Source organism: Neovison vison, chromosome 5 (genome assembly GCF_020171115.1).
Source record: "Neovison vison isolate M4711 chromosome 5, ASM_NN_V1, whole genome shotgun sequence".
Lineage (NCBI taxonomy): Eukaryota > Metazoa > Chordata > Mammalia > Carnivora > Mustelidae > Neogale > Neogale vison.
Window position 1 is genome coordinate 96270285 of NC_058095.1, and position 17326 is coordinate 96287610.

General features: G+C 39.1%; 1 protein-coding gene across 7 annotated transcripts in view; it reads left to right on the forward strand.

Annotated features, from left to right (window-relative positions):
- The window catches only part of FRY (FRY microtubule binding protein), a 349740-nt gene that overhangs the window by 244403 nt on the left and 88011 nt on the right, over positions 1-17326 (forward strand). For all 7 annotated transcript variants that reach the window (XM_044249549.1, XM_044249551.1, XM_044249550.1 and 4 more), the window contains exons 30-31: positions 8384-8483; positions 8759-8930. In XM_044249549.1, coding sequence (XP_044105484.1) covers positions 8384-8483; positions 8759-8930 — 272 coding nt within the window. The remainder of the gene's footprint in view (positions 1-8383; positions 8484-8758; positions 8931-17326) is intronic.

Here is a 17326-nt window from a genome sequence, read left to right on the forward strand (position 1 = left end):
TAAAAGGGGTGCCTGTGTAGCTCAGTCTTTGAGCATCTAACTCTTGATTTCAGCTCAGGTCTTGATCTCAGGGTTATGAGTTCAAGCCCTGCGTTGGGCTCCACCACTGCACATGGAGCCTACTTTAAAAAAAAAAAAAAAATTAATGTTATAGCTCTCTTGTCCAAAACTTCAGAAAGGAAGAAAAGAAAATGTGACACCCTGGGTTCCATGGATTACACTTGTAAAACCACCCTCTCTAATTGTTTAAATTAGTGAGGTCATTCAGCTCTGTAATTTATTTAGTGAAATAATTTCACTATTTCAGTGCAGTAATTTCATAGCTAAAATGAAAGGGTTAATGGACACCACAAGGTGCATAAGCTGTTCCCAAGAAAGAGCTTATGCATTAGAAACAGAAAGGCAGCTCAAGTTTATTTTTGAATAGACTCATACAGACTATTGATTCTCCTTTTTAATTAAATGTTGAATTTTAAGTAGCTATCTTGAGCTACTGGATGAAAGGAATAAAGTGAATTAGCTTTAAATTCTGACCTATTACAACCTATTCAGTTCTAAATTAATAAGAACAGAATATTAGAAGACCTCTACTTTCAATAAACCTAAAATGAGCATGCTATTTCAAGAGAGAGGTTTCTCTTTAAAATTCTTAGCTTTCATTTTTAAAGGTGGTAGATAACATTTCACATCTAACTTACATGTTCTATAATCTTAATAGTAGAATGTTTATTATACACTTTTATCTCAAAAGTTACAGGAGATGAATATAATCTATACTGTCCGATCTGCCATCATTTTATTTCATGATGTTAACATTATGAGATGATAGTTATACCTATAGAATATTATAAAAATAGAAAATTTTTTGCAAAAATCTCTTTATCCAGAATATTTTTATTTTCAGATATTTTGATATTTTCAAAATCTGTTCACATGACTCTTTGGTTTTGAAAATGTATTTAGAATATGACTTGGACCATAGATTCCCTTTGACAAAAATTAAAACAATAAAAGTTTCCTTTCTTTGCTGCCTTTCTCCCGGTGAACTCGATGTGAACTATCCTAGTCAAATTTATTTCATTGCATGGCCATCTCATAAAATATTGCACTACATTCCTCTGAGTGAATCTAGGTATTTTTCCTTAAAGAGCACAAATAAATGGCTATGAATTTAGCAATATCATCTCAGTTTCAGTAATATCTCCAGTCACAAAAATATTGAATCATAAAACTTCCCATATTCAGATTTTTTTAAGGTATCATTCCAAACTAGTCTGCTTTCTTAGACAAATACTGCAGATCAACTTACATTCATGACCCTCATCTATCCTGCAGGAAGGTTTGAGGGCTAGGCTCCGACATCAACACAACCTGTCCCCGGAGACAGTAGCCAACTCTTCTGTCATTTGTCACCACAGGGCATGTCCAGAATTTAAAATTTCAGCCATGGCTTAAATTTGCTCTCTCTCCTCAAAAATTCTCAGTCTGTGTAGTCTAGATAAGCCTCCGGGTTTGTTTGAACAATCTTTGCATTTAATGTTTTCAGTACTTTTTGTGAAAGCAATTCTGGTGTTTTAGCTTTTGCTTTGTTTTCCACAAGTTTGCTTCTTAAAAACACCTATGTACCTTATGTTATGAAATAATATGTTCCTGAAAAGCCATACCTAAACCAGGTCATATTTTAACTTTCTCAAAGAAATTATCTGTACAGTAACTCCTACAGTCATATTCTAAAGTGAAGAATCTTTCTTGTAAACAATTATCTCCTCCTTTTCAGATAGAAATGAGCATATGCTGGATTTATTTTTGTAGGAATATGACAATTTATAACCAGACTCATTTATTATAAAATACTTTTAAGAAACTGAACATTTTTAAAGTGCTCCTCCTAAAAAAAAAAAAATAATAATAAATAAATAAATAATAAAGTGCTCCTCCTGAATAAAATTTTCAACTTTTAGTCTTCTGCTTTTAGAATCAGCCATTTTTGCTTAATTTAATATATTAATCCCTATATTCATCAGCTGTGTAATGAAAAAAGTAGTTCTCTATGTTCTTTTTTTGTTTCTTTTTGTTTCTATAGAGGACTCTGTGAGAGTGTGTGTGTGTGTGTGTGTGTGTTGTGAACTTTCTAAAATCCAGACAAAATTGAAACTGTAATTATAACTCTGATATATTTAGTGATATTGGGAAATTTGGAAGTCAGTGTGGATTTCAAATAAGACCAGGAGAAGTAAGGATAAAAGTAGAAAGTGGTGGTAGAACTGGCAATATTAATTTTGAAGAATTTTTTATAAAATACGTCTTACATTTGATTAAAAGCTATTAAGTGCAGCTCAGTACTATAATGTAGCACAAGAGGAAATAGCTCACCTGTCAGGCAGCAATAATTCAAATAACTATTTGACTTTTGTGTGTGCTCTTATTAATTTCCCCTCAACTCCAAATTATATCAGTACTGAACAGATAAAGAAATTGAGAAAGATTACATGGATTTCCAACATTCTAAATCAAGGCAAATAGTATGATTTATATTAAAAGTGTAGGCGGTTTCCAATTAGTGGCTTAACAGAGTTCTCTTCACATTTAATTAAATACTTGAGAGTTCTATTGTTTTTACCCTTATCCTCCAACACACTACTACAATGTATTTAATAAGTGTTTTAGAATAATATATAAGGTTAAAGTTTTAATTTGTATTTTGTTGGGTTTACTTTTGGAGGTAGTTTCTGCTGCCATTGCTGTTTGTATGTCTGCTTTGCCTTAAGCTAACTTCTCATAATTTTTCCTAATTTAAATCAGGCCCAGCAAACTTGAATTGTTAAAAATAGATGTCCCACATGTCTTGAGGAAATATCAGCTATCTGTTACCAAGGAAGACAAAGGTAGCTTATGATTCAGGAATCCCAGTCACACTCCCTAGCTGGTGATGCATAGTCTCATTTGGTTTTGTCAGTCAGCTGGAGTATTCCAAGATCTCACAGAGTTTAGGAACCTGGGCTCAGGAAGCGTGCCGTCTTGAGTTTGAATTTAGCTCTGCCTCCAGGCAAGCTCTGTGCTCCTGAGCAAGTTACCATAAATGCTTTCTCATTTGTAAAATGGAATGCTGGTATCATTAGGTTAAGGATTAAATTTAATCAGTCTTTCCTTTTAATATGGTACATGCTAGCGTCAGGAATTGCAACCATGCACAGAAATGCATCAGGATATCTACTAAGGTATTTTAAAACAATGAAAAATAACCTCAAGCCCGTTAATAGGGGGATAAGTAAACAGATCATGGCATTTTTTAAAAAAATATTTTATTTATTTAACAGAGAGGGACATAGCAAGAGAAGGAACACAAGCAGGGGAAGTGGGAGAGGGAGAAGCAGGCTTCCTGCCAAGCAGGAAGCCCTATCTAGGGCACAAATCCAGGACCCTGGGATCATGACCTGAGCCGAAGGTAGAAGCTTAACGACTGAGCCACTCAGGTGCCCCAAATTATGACATTTTTAATCAAGTCCTTAAAAATAGATCAATGTATCTGAGCATGAGAGTTATCTGTGAACTATGAATCCAATTTCTTGACCTAAGACCAAGCACATACATAGTAGGCACTCTGTAAACACTTACTCAATAGCTGTTGGAAGCGGAAAGCTATGATGTAATCCTTTCTATCAACTAATGAAATTAGTTTCTCTCCAGAACACCTCAAAAGTACTCTGAGCTTTGTCATTTCATTCTATAGAAGTCAGGGCTAGTGAGTATTTCCCAAATTCTTCAAAACCTCCTCTCTTCCAGACCAGGAAAAAAAAAAAAAGAAAGAAAAGAAAAGAAAGAGTTTTATTTTCTGTTTGCTTTCTGAATTACATCTGCCTTTTATATTTATTTTATGATTTGATTTTTATTCTGAATGATCACAGCTATCTTTATCTTTTATCCTTCCACTGCCTCCATTGAATAATTTAACACTGAAAGGTATAAGATTTTGTTTCTAAGCCTATTTTATCCGTATAAATACAGATGTTTTATTTGTACCCCTTCACTCATTTGAGATCTCATTTTTCGCTTCTCTGGGTTTCTTTCATTTTCTGTCTCTGTGTTGTTATTTCCTTCAATGCTGTGCTCCATAAACTCCATAGTTCAATCCTAGGCAGCTAATTGAATGTGCCAATGATATAGTCCAGTGCACGGCCCTGCCTAGGAGGGAGATTTTGTCTTCCCTTTTCCTGCCTTTAAATCCCCAGCGATCTAGCAATATTTGCCAGTGTCCTTTTCTTTTGCTTCAAGTTTTTCTTTAAATTCCAGTTAGTGTTCTTTTACATAAAAATGCGTAGGTGTTAAATCTCCATGTTAGAGACAGCAACATAAGATATCTCTGCCTCTGTGGGGCTCCCAGAGTGTCCTTTGTACTTTCTCAGTGCATTCCAGATACTGCAGTTTGTTAGAACTCCAAGTTAGACCAGTCATGAAAGTACTGTTCTGGGCTGTCCAGGAAGCTGATAGCACAATGGATAAGTTCGTTCTTTGGAGTCAGACTTTATCCAGGGTGCAGTCTAGGTACCACTGGTCAAATACTTTGTCAAGTACTTAATGTACATGAACTTGGTCGAGTACTTAATGTCTCTAAGCCTCTAGGCTTGCCGGGAAGACAAAATAACAAATCTAGGTAAAGGCCTTGGCAGAGTAACCAGCACAGAGTAGGCAGGTCATAACATAAATGTTATCCATCGTTCTTCATTATCCTTACCTCAGCATGTACGTGGGCTTTCCCTCACTTCTCATCTGACAAATCAACCTCATGCTTCTTTGTTCATTTAATAACAAAAGTTTTACAAGTAATCCAATCAGGAAATGGGCAAAAGACATGAACAGACATTTCTGCAAAGAAGACATCCAGATGGCTAACAGACACATGAAAAAGTGCTCCACATCACTCGGCATCAGGAAAATACAAATCAAAACCACAATGAGATACCACCTCACACCAGTCAGAATGGCTAAAATTAACAAGTCAGGAAATGACAGATGCTGGCGAGGATGCGGAGAAAAGGGAACCCTCTTACACTGTTGGTGGGAATGTGAGCTGGTGCAGTCACTCTGGAAAACAGTATGGAGTTTCCTCAAAAATTTGAAAATAGAGCTACTTTATGACCCAGCAACCGCACTACTGGGTATTTACCCTAAAGATACAAATGTAGTGATCCGAAGGGGCATGTGTACCTGCATGTTTATAGTAGCAATGTCCACAATAGCCAGACTATGGAAAGAACCTAGATGTCCATCAACAGATGGATGGATAAAGAAGATGTGGTATATATATACAATGGAATACGATGCAGCCATCAAAAGAAATGAAGTCTTGCCATTTGTAATGATGTGGATGGAACTAGAGGGTATTATGCTTAGCGAAATAAGTCAGAGAAAAACAATTATGCTATCTCTGATATGAGGAATTTGAGAGGCAGGGTAGTGGTTGTGGGGGATAGGGAAGGAAAAAATGAAACAAGATGGAATCTAGAGCAGACAAACCATAAGAGACTCTTAATCTCAGGAAATAAACTGAAGGTTGCTGGGGGTTGGGGGCTAGGGATAGTTTGGCTGGGTTATGGACATTGGGGAGGGTGTGTGCTATGGTGAGTGCTGTGAAATGTGTAAGCCTGATGATTCACAGACCTGTACCCCTGGGGCAAATAATATATTGTATGTTAATAAAAAAATAAAAGTTCTAGGGACACCTTGGTAGCTCAGTTGATTAAACATCTGCCTTAGGCTCAGGTCATGAGCCCAGGGTCCTCAGTAGGAAGCCTTCTTCTCCTTCTGCCTGCTGGTGCTCTCTCTCTCTTTGACGAATAAATAAATAAAAACTTTAAAAAATAATAATTTTTTTTAAAGTTCTAGAAAAGTAATCATTTTGGAATGCAAATTAGTAAAACCATTTTGGACAGCAATATGGCATTATCTACCAAAACTTTAAATGTTGCCCTTTGACCCTGCATGACCTCTTCTAAAAATCTATTCTAAAGAAAGAACATTTGGTGTTATAACAGTGAAAAACATTGTAACTATGAAAAAAATGAAAATAACCTTTAAATGTTTGCAAATGCAGGTCAAAGTCTGGGCTTCTCAGGAAACAGACACAGGGTGGAGATTTGAGTGCAGGATGTTAATTAGGGAATGCCCTTGGGGTCAATATCTAGGGGGAAGTGAAGGAAGCAGGACTGAGCAGAGAAAAAGAGACCTCCACCAGTCCCACAGGGGCTGCTGCTAGTTGTGGGCATGACCTTGACCTAGGTAAATTTCTTTGGCCTAAGGCAATTCCCGGAGAGGGATTCAGCCAGAGATCTCAGCCTCCAACACTAGTTGGAGGATTGAGTGCCTCAGTCCTGAAAGGGAGATCCAGGTAGCACACCGCAGCATCTGCTACAAGGTTGGTTATTTATGGTATGACCATATTATGGAATACTGTGCAGCTGTTAAGAAGAGTGGGGAAAGCCTCATTCACTGAAAAGGGTCATCTCCAAACAATGCACATGGGTATAATCACATTTATGTTGACAATCCTGTGTGATGGGGAAGAGTACTTATTTATATACACACTTAAAAAGGGTGGTTGCCTCAACAGTTGGGGGAAAGAAAGGAAGTGAGCATTTCCACATTTTATTCTGTACACTTACCTACACCCAGCACCAACTCACCAGCTGTGTGAGTGAGCCATTTTCAGAATACTCTGGCCTTTTGTGCTGTTTGAATCTTTTTTTGAAAGTTGTATTCATGTGTTAGTAATATAAAAAATTAAATTTGATTAATATCAAAAATAAGAAGTGAAAACTATCCTTTCTCATGTATTTAACAAGTGCTCACTATAATTTCTTACTAAGCTTACTGGAAGGTGGGCATGTATTCATAATAATATGATGCCTTTCTTGAAGGATGATTGTTCAAAAACAGAACTTCTTAGGCAATTATAATTATATTATAGAATCAAAAAAAGAAGCCACAAGAAAACAATCACTGTTTTTTTTTTTTCACCTCCAAGCCATCTTCTGCTTTCTGAAGTTTGCCTCAAGATAAATGTCACTCACTCACTCACTACCTATGGACCATTTCCTAATTGTTTATTTCACCAAGAGTTTTCTATTTATGACCTCTTTTCCACTGGAAAAAAACCATACAGATTTTTTTTAGTCATCTTTAAAGAGTATTATGTAGCAAGAAAAGAAAATGTGTTTAAGTCCCGTGTTCCATTTGATTATACTGCTAGTAGCCACATCACCTTTCGGCTGGGTTCCTACCCCCGCCCTCAGTTTCCATCCCATGCGTGCAATCAATTACCAGATCCTGCCCATTTTCTCTCCTTAGTGTTTTTCAGATCTTGTCCTCTCCTTTCTGTCTCTACCATTCTTGCCCTAATTCACACATCAGTTCCCCTTTGGAGTATTGCAACAGCTCCCAATACCGACCCCCTTACAAATCCTTTCTCTGCAGAGCACACAAGAGTGCTTCGTCGAAAGCGATGTCATTGCCTCACTCTCCTCCTGCAAATCCTGTAGGATCTTTTTAACTTTTAGGATGAAGTCCATCAGCTGGTTATCTTCGGAAACCTAGTCCCATCTCCTGCTCCTCTACTAACTCTTTTACTCGGTCTGCTACACAGAGACTCTTTCCTTTCCAGAAGGGATCTTGCTGCTTCCTTCTTGTCATTTTCAAAATGCGGTTGTCTCTGCTTGGAACACTGCCCCATGTTACCCTTTCCATGACCTGGCTAATGTCTCCTGGCTCTGCAAATATCAGTTTACTTGTTTCCCCCTGGAAAAGGCTTCTGTCACCCCATGTCTGGCATAGGTGTCCCTCATCGGGATTCTGTAGCATGCTGTACCTACTCTCATCATGACTGGATCATATAGATTATCTCCCTAACTATATAGTAAGTCTCCCTTAGAGGAAGAGACCAGCCTTACTTAACTTAGTATCATGAGTACTGTACAATTGTTCCTGGTATATGTATGGTGATTCCTATGTTTAGATGGATTGAATGAAAATATTAAATCTGTGAACTACTGAGAAATATAAACATATCATCTTCTGTTCTTTCTATTTTTATTTGGTTTTCATTAAAATCTATTTACATTAGATAGATATTTCTGTGTTCAATTATCCCGGTGCAACAATATTCAATTTTAAACAAAAATAGAGCTATCTCTCTTCTCCTAATAAACAGCAAAAGAATGGGGGGAGGGGAATGGCCAAGTGGGAAAATGGGCATGAAAATGTCATTAGTAAGTGTGACTGAGGTCAGTCTCTCTCTAGAATTTTGAGAGGTAATGATTTATCAAGATGACTAACCAGGCTGTCTTATAAACTGTGCTGTTTGTTTTTTTGTTTTTGTTTTCTGTTTTAGGAACTATCCCTTCGACATAGTGACATTGTTAAACCTTGTTCTATTCAAGGCCTCTGACACCAATAGAGAGATCTACGAAATCGCCACGCAGCTCATGCAGGCACGTATCATCTACTTACCCAGAAACTTCAGAGAGAGGGTGGTTGGTACCCGGACGGCTGCTGGTTCCTGTGTATCGCTGGTGGGGATATAGAGGAGTGAGAAGACCGTCACATAACCTTCTCTAAACACAGGGACTAACTGATGCTTTACCTTTAATACCATATTGTGCATTTATTACTTTCGTTACTAGGAAGCTTGATGAAACATAAATCCTCCTGAGACTGCCAGCCAATGTTTTTTCATACCATTTCTCACTTTCCTACCTCTCTATAGATCCTTGAAGCCAAGCTTTTCGTGTACTCAAAGAAAGTTGCTGAACAGAGACCTGGCAGTATTCTCTATGGAACACATGGCCCATTGCCACCCCTGTACAGTGTGTCACTAGCGCTTCTGTCATGTGAACTGGCCAGGATGTACCCTGAGCTCACGCTTCCACTCTTCTCAGGTACCATGCAAGGACACGTGTGATCATTTCTGCACAAAGTTATCTCCCCTTTACTTTTTATTTTATTTTATTTTATTTTGTTTTGTTTTATTTTATTTTATTAAGAGAACAAATCTGCATTTTTATTTATTTACTTTTCAGCAAGTTTAAATCCCTGAGGGGTACATTGTCACATGGATTCTGTGTCTAGCAGCCTTAGCAGGAGGGTTGCTTCGGAATTGGGACCGAACTGTGTGGCTGTTTCCATGAGGCAGAGTTACCTTTCCCCAGATTACTCTGGTTTCATTGGGTTTACCACTAGGATTCACTGTGTTGTTCCTTGGTTTGTACACATAAGAGTATCTCCTGTCTAGAGATAATTTAGTTTCATCTCAAGCATAAACATCCTCAACTGGGAGAAGAGCTGTGTGTTCCTTCTGGTTCCAGAGACCCCTGTGATAGCCAGCAAAAATGGAAAATGGCCTTAGACCACAGGCTTCCAGAGAACATTTGTTTTTTTAGGAGTCCTGTTACCAGCAGGCTTCCACAAGCTTCAAAATAGTGGAAAGAGATCAGGGAGGCTGGAATCTTCCTTTTTCAAGTCAGTATCATTTTGGAGTCAAATTATTGATGTTAAATTCATAGATCATATTGCTTTGGACTAACTCCACTTACATATAAAAGTCAATTCTGGAATACATTTAAATATTTAAAAACGTGTTTATCTAAAATAGCATGGGTTTATCTAATATAAATAAGACAAATGCAGAGATGCTCAGATTTAGTCATAAACCTTCTAAATAACTTACATATGTAAAATTTCCCAAATAAGTTAAATATTTGTGGCATAATTTCTAATACATATGAATCACCGCAAGTTGGTCTTTGTGGTGTTGGGGATGGTGTTTTATACCTTGTTTGTTGCTACATACATAGGTTATTGAGAGTTCAGATTTTTAGCACATCTTTACAAGTAGTCTTTGTGAGTAATTTTTGTAAAAAAATCACCTTTAAGGAATTACATTTGTTGATTTAACTTCCTGCCTGAGGAGCACCATGCTAAGGGGCTGATTTTGGTCTCTGTTGGTCCTCTTTTTCCATCTGTGTTATCAGGATCTCCATCCACATCCTCATCCATCCCCCTACCCCACCCCTTCCCAACATCCCCTGCTTACCGTCCTCAACCCTGCAATCCACCCACTACTCAAAACCAAATATACACAGCACTTCTCCACTAAAACTTCTCTGCTCAGCTGTCCTAAAAATAACTGCTGATAAGTTTCCATCCATTGAGTGGTATATATTAGGCACTTTATGTATACTTCATTTATCACTTCATTTCTGCAACCCCACAAATAGTGGTTAGAAATGAGGCTCCGGGGCGCCTGGGTGGCTCAGTGGGTTAATCCGCTGCCTTCGGCTCAGGTTGTGATCTCAGGGTCCTGGGATCAAGTCCCGCATCAGGTTCTCTGCTCAGCAGGGAGCCTGCTTCCCTCTCTCTCTCTCTGCCTGCCTCTCCATCTACTTGTGATTTCTCTCTGTCAAATAAATACATAAAATCTTTAAAAATAAATAAATAAAAATAAAAAGAAATGAGGCTCCGGGTTTGACAGCCTGGGTTCATCCCTGGCCCCGCCATTTGCTGGCTGTTTGACCTTGGGCAAGTCATGGAACCTCTAAATTCCATGTCCTTATTGGCATTAATAACTACTTCCGAGGATGCAAGGATTAAAACAAGCTGATAAACCCAAGCAGTTCGCTTAGTGCTGGCTTGAATGACCACCACCACCACCACCATAATCACCACCACCATAATCACCCTTCCTGTTTTACAGATGAGATGCTAAGGCCTAGAGACATTAAATAATAGGAACTCTTTCACCAATAATTTAAAAAACCTCCCCTTCTTCCAAACTTGCTTTCCACCTTTTCATCCAAGAACCTTCTACTCCCTTCTCACTTGATCTTTTACATGCCACGCCCTTTTGTCCATCCTTGCTTCTGTACATGCTTCCCTTTTCCAGAAATGGCCCTTCTCTCCTTCTCCCTAATTCCAGTCTTCCTGAAGACCTAACTGAAAATCTGGGGTGCCTGGGTGGCTCAGTCGTTTAAGTATCCAGCTCTTGGTTTCTGCTCAGATCATGATCTCAGGGTCATGAGATAAAGCCCTGAGTCAGGCTCTGTGCTCAGAGGGGAGTCTGCTTAAGATTCTCTTCTCCCTCTTCCCCATCAAATAAATTAATTAATTGGGTAAAAAAAAAAAAAGACAATACCAAGGGTGCCTGGGTGGCTCAGTTGGAAGGACCTGCAACTCTTGATCTTCAAGTCAAGCCCCATGTTGGTTGTAAAGATTACTCAAATAAATAAACTTTTTAAAATGTCGGGGAGCACCTGGGTGGCTCAGTCAGTTAAGCATCCAACCCTTGGTTTTGGCTCAGGTCATGATCTTAAGGTTGTGAGCTTAAGCCACATGTCATACTCTGCGCTCAGCCCAGAGTCTGCTTGAGTTTCTCTCTCTCCCTCTCCCTTTGCCCTCCCACCTCTCTAAAATAAATAAATATATCTTATTTTTTAAAAAAAAAAAGACCTAATTGAAAATCTGCTTCTGCTATGAAAACCTCTCCATCTATCTGCAACAGAATTAGTCATATCCTTGTCCCATGCCTAAAACAGTGAGGGGATTCCAGAAAAGACTTCCTGATAAACTAGTTCTCTTCTTGGGAAATTAAAATGTAATTCTGTTCACATCAACCAACATTTGAGAGCCACCTCTGTGCCAAGCACTGTGCTTAGGTTATAGGAACACAGATGTGAATAAAACAGTCTCTCTTACATCAGTGGGTCATAATCTGGGAATAAGGAAAGATATGCAGTCATATGTTTTTGATACAGAGAATCAGGTGCAATGTAAACAAAAAAAAAAGACACATTCTGTGTATGAGATAGAAGACAACAATTCTAGGGCCAAGAATATCGGGCAAGACCTCCTAGAGAAGTTGGTGTCTGAGCTGCAGTTGGAAAGAGGAATAGACATTTGCAAAGCAGGCAACTAGCTGACATTAGAGTTGGTAAGTAGATAGGTATTACAGACCAAGGAAATAGCACATGGGTTGACTTAGAGGTAGAAAACATGCTGCGTTCCAGAGATGATGTAGTGTTCAGTTTGGCTACTACAACATGCAGGAATGGGAGAAAGCTAGAGATGATCACAGGCAGACAGAGAGGCAGAAGTCAAGTTTTGGAAGGCATTGCATTGTACCATAAGCAGTTTGTGGGACAGTGACTGCTAGGTGTTCCTCGAAACCCCTCAGAGCTCTGGGAACAGGGAGAGCCTCCACCAAGCTGCTTGGGTTCTGAAAGCCAGTGAAAGCCACTGGCCAGTTTAAAATAAGAGAGGGGAACAAGAGCAAAATGCATTTTAGAAAGACTAACTGTCTGAGGGATGGATAAAAGAGTATCCATTTAGACCACATACATTGTGGTCTAAAGAGAGAGGATCAGTTGAGGAACAATGACAGTGGTCCACAGAGGAAATTATGAAGGCCTGAACTAAGACAGCCCCATGAGAATAGAAAGGGGAGACCAGAGTCAAGTGCTTCCAGGCAGGGTATACAGAAGGAAGTCCCTGGTACGATATCTGGGAGGTAGGGAGTGATAACCCCATCTCTAAAGCCAGTCCAGGGAGAAGGGGGGGAGAAGGGGAGGCTAAGGACAAAGCAGAGATCATGAACGCTGCTTGGGTTATTGAGGGTAGGTGTCTGTCAGACATTTCTATGTGGAGACAGACCAGTGTCAAGGGAAGGCCAAAGGTAGGACTCATGGAAGAATAGAAGATAGAACCAAGGCAACAGATGAGATCATGAGTGAAGTGAGCACTGAGGGAAAGAACGCACTCAGACCCCCAGCTTTTGAGGACTGCACCCAGAAAGAGTGAGGGAACAGACAGGGATGGAGACCCATTCAGAGAGGAAAGAGAACACCTAGAAGGTGGGCATCATGGAAACCTAGAGAAGAAAGGATATTGGAGGAGTGATTGAGCAGTCTACAGCCTTGAATGGATCAGAGAGATCCCAGGAGTTAAGATCTAAACACTACTGTCTGGACCTCACAATTCACAATTACTGTTAACTGTCAGTAGTTTCTGCAGAGAAAGAGCAGCAGAAGCCACATCTCAGTGGCGTTGCTGAGAAAGCAGGAAAAAGAGAAGAGGGAGTGACAGTGGAATTTGAAGAGTCTGAGGGTGAATGGGATTTGAGCTTATTTTTTGCCCAAGAGGGAACAGCTGGTAACGAGCCGGACAAATCCAAGAAGAGGAGGTAAATAGTACAGCAAATTTAAGAAAAACAGGATCTCATACAATGAGTGACATGTTCAATCTGTTTTTCTTCAAGAATTGACTGTAGGGCTATTTTGATTTATGAAGAATAACTTTTTAAAAATAACATGGAAAAAGGACATTATAGAGATTTTCTAGCTCTTGTTTTCCCTGCTTCTCACTATTAAAAACCCTGTGGTGAGATTTTTTTTTTTTTTTTTTTTAGTGTTTATAATCCTTTTTTTTTCCCCCCCAATTTATTTATTTTCAGAAAAACAGTATTCATTATTTTTTCACCACACCCAGTGCTCCATGCAAGCTGTGCCCTCTATAATACCCACCACCTGGTACCCCAACCTCCCACCCCCCCGCCACTTCAAACCCCTCAGACTGTTTTTCAGAGTCCATAGTCTCTCATGGTTCACCTCCCCTTCCAATTTACCCAAATTCCCTACTACTCTCTAACGCCCCTTGTCCTCCATGCTATTGGTTATGCTCCACAAATGAGTGAAACCATATGATAATTGACTCTCTCTGCTTGACTGATTTCACTCAGCATAATCTCTTCCAGTCCCGTCCATGTTGCTACAAAAGTTGGATATTCGTCCTTTCTGATGGAGGCATAATACTCCATAGTGTATATGGACCACATCTTCCTTATCCATTCATCCGTTGAAGGGCATCTTGGTTCTTTCCATAGTTTGGCGACTGTGGCCATTGCTGCTATAAACATTGGGGTACAGATGGCCCTTCTTTTCACGACATCTGTATCTTTGGGGTAAATACCCAGGAGTGCAATTGCAGGGTCGTAGGGAAGCTCTATTTTTAATTTCTTGAGGAATCTCCACACTGTTCTCCAAAGAGGCTGCACCAACTTGCATTCCCACCAACAGTGTAAGAGGGTTCCCCTTTCTCCACATCCTCTCCAACACATGTTGTTTCCTGTTTTGTTAATTTTGGCCATTCTAACTGGTGTAAGGTGATATCTCAATGTGGTTTTAATTTGAATCTCCCTGAGGGCTAATGATGATGAGCATTTTTTCATGTGTCTGATAGCCATTTGTATTTCTTGATTGGAGAAGTGTCTGTTCATATCTTCTGCCCATTTTTTGATGTGTTTGTCTGTTTCGTGTGGGTTGAGTTTGAGGAGTTCATTATAGATCCTGGATATCAACCTTTTGTCTGTACTGTCATTTGCAAATATCTTCTCCCATTCCGTGGGTTGCCTCTTTGTTTTTTTGACTGTTTCCTTTGCTGTGCAGAAGCTTTTGATTTTGATGAAGTCTCAGAAGTCTATTTTCGCTTTTGTTTCCTTTGCCTTTGGAGACGTATCTTGAAAGAAGTTGCTGTGGCTGATATCGAAGAGATTACTGCCTATGTTCTCCTCTAAGATTCTGATAGATTCCTGTCTCACGTTGAGGTCTTTTATCCATTTTGAGTTGATCTTTGTGTACGGTGTAAGAGAATGGTCGAGTTTCATTCTTCTACATATAGCTGTCCAGCTTTCCCAGCACCATTTATTGAAGAGACTGTCTTTTTTCCACTGTATATTTTTTCCTGTTTTGTCGAAGATTAATTGACCATAGAGTTGAGGGTCCATATCAGGGCTCTCTACTCTGTTCCACTGGTCTATGTGTCTGTTTTTATGCCAGTACCATGCTGTCTTGGTGATCACAGCTTTGTAATAAAGCTTGAAATCAGGTAAGGTGATGCCGCCAGCTTTCTTTTTGTTTTTCAACGTTTCCTTAGCGATTCGGGGTCTCTTCTGATTCCATACAAATTTTTGGATTATTTGCTCCAGCTCTTTGAAGAATGCCGGTGGAATTTTGATCGGAATGGCATTAAAAGTATAGATTGCTCTAGGCAGTATAGACATTTTAACGATGTTTATTCTTCCGATCCAAGAGCATGGAATGGTCTTCCATCTTTTTGTGTCTTCTTCAATTTCTTTCATGAGTGTTCTATAGTTCCTCAAGTATAGATCCTTTACCTCTTTAGTTAGGTTTATTCCCAGGTATCTTATGGTTCTTGGTGCTATAGTAAATGGAATCGATTCTCTAATTTCCCTTTCTGTATTTTCCTTGTTAGTGTATAAGAAAGCCACTGATTTCTGCACATTGACTTTGTATCCTGCCACGCTGCTGAATTGTTGTATGAGTTCTAGTAGTTTGGGGGTGGAGTCTTTTGGGTTTTCCATATAAAGAATCATGTCATCTGCGAAGAGAGAGAGTTTGACTTCTTCATTACCAATTTGGATACCTTTTATTTCTCTCTGTTGTCTGATTGCTGTTGCTAGGACTTCTAATACTATGTTGAACAAGAGTGGTGAAAGTGGGCATCCTTGTCTTGTTCCTGATCTCAACGGGAAGGCTGCAAGCTTTTTCCCATTGAGGATGATATTTGCTGTGGGTCTTTCATAGATAGATTTGATGAGGTTCAGGAATGTTCCCTCTATCCCTATACTTTGAAGCGTTTTAATCAGGAACGGATGTTGGATTTTGTCAAATGCTTTTTCTGCATCAATTGAGAGGACCATGTGGTTCTTCTCTCTTCTCATATTAATTTGTTGTATCACATTGATTGATTTACGAATGTTGAACCATCCTTGTAGCCCAGGGATGAATCCCACCTGATCATGGTGGATAATCTTTTTAATGTGTTGTTGGATCCTGTTGGCTAGGATCTTGTTGAGAATCTTAGCATCCATATTCATCAGTGATATTGGTCTGAAATTCTCCTTTTTGGTAGGGTCCTTGCCTGGTTTGGGGATCAGGGTAATGCTGGCTTCATAGAAAGAGTCTGGAAGTTTTCCTTCTGCTTCAATTTTTTGAAACAGCTTCAGGAGAATAGGTGTTATTTCTTCTTGGAAGGTTTGGTAGAATTCCCCAGGGAATCCGTCAGGTCCTGGGCTCTTGTTTTTTGGGAGATTTTTGATCACTGCTTCAATCTCGTTATTAGATATCGGTCTATTCAGGTTGTCGATTTCTTCCTGGTTCAATTTTGGTAGTTTATATTTTTCCAGGAATGCATCCATTTCATCTAGGTTGCTAAGCTTATTGGCATATAACTGTTCGTAGTAACTTCTGATGATTGTTTCTACTTCCTTGGTGTTAGTTGTGATCTCTCCCCTTTCATTCATAATTTTATGAATTTGGGATTTCTCTCTTTTCTTTTGGATTAGTGTAGCCAGTGGCTTATCGATCTTATTGATTCTTTCAAAAAACCAGCTTCTAGTTTCATTGATACGTTCTACTGTATCTCTGGTTTCTCCCTCATTGATCTCAGCTCTAATCTTGATGATTTCCCTTCTTATGTGTGGAGTTGGTTTGATTTGTTGTTGATCCTCCAGTTCTTTAAGGTGTAAAGACAGCTGGTGTGTTCTGGATTTTTCAATTTTTTTGAGCAAGGCTTGGATGGCTATATATTTTCCCCTTAGGACCGCCTTTGCTGTATCCCATAGGTTTTGGACCGAAGTGTCTTCATTCTCATTGGTTTCCATGAATTGTTTCAGTTCTTCTTTGATCTCCTGGTTGATCCAAGCATTCTTAAGCAAGGTGGTCTTTAGCTTCCAGGTGTTTGAGTTCCTTCGGAACTTTTCCTTGTGATTGAGCTCCAGTTTCAAAGCATTGTGATCTGAGAATATGCAGGGAATAATCTCAGTCTTTTGGTATCGGCTGAGTCCTGATTTGTGACCCAGTATGTGGTCTATTCTGGAGAAGGTTCCGTGTGCACTTGAGAAGAATGAGTATTCTGCTGTTTTAGGGTGGAATGTTCTGTATATATCTATGAGGTCCATCTGGTCCAATGTGTCATTCAATGCTCTTGTTTCTTTATTGATTTTCTGCTTCGATGATCTGTCTAGTTCTGAAAGAGGCGTGTTAAGATCTCCTACGATTAGTGTATTCATATCAGTGTGACTCTTTATCTTGATTAACAGTTTTCTTAAGTAATTGGCTGCTCCCATATTGGGAGCATAGATATTTACAATTGTTAGATCATCTTGGTGGATAGTCCCTTTAAGGATTATGTAGTGTCCTTCTGTATCTCTGACTACAGTCTTTAGTTTGAAGTCTAATTTATCTGATATGAGAATCGCTACCCC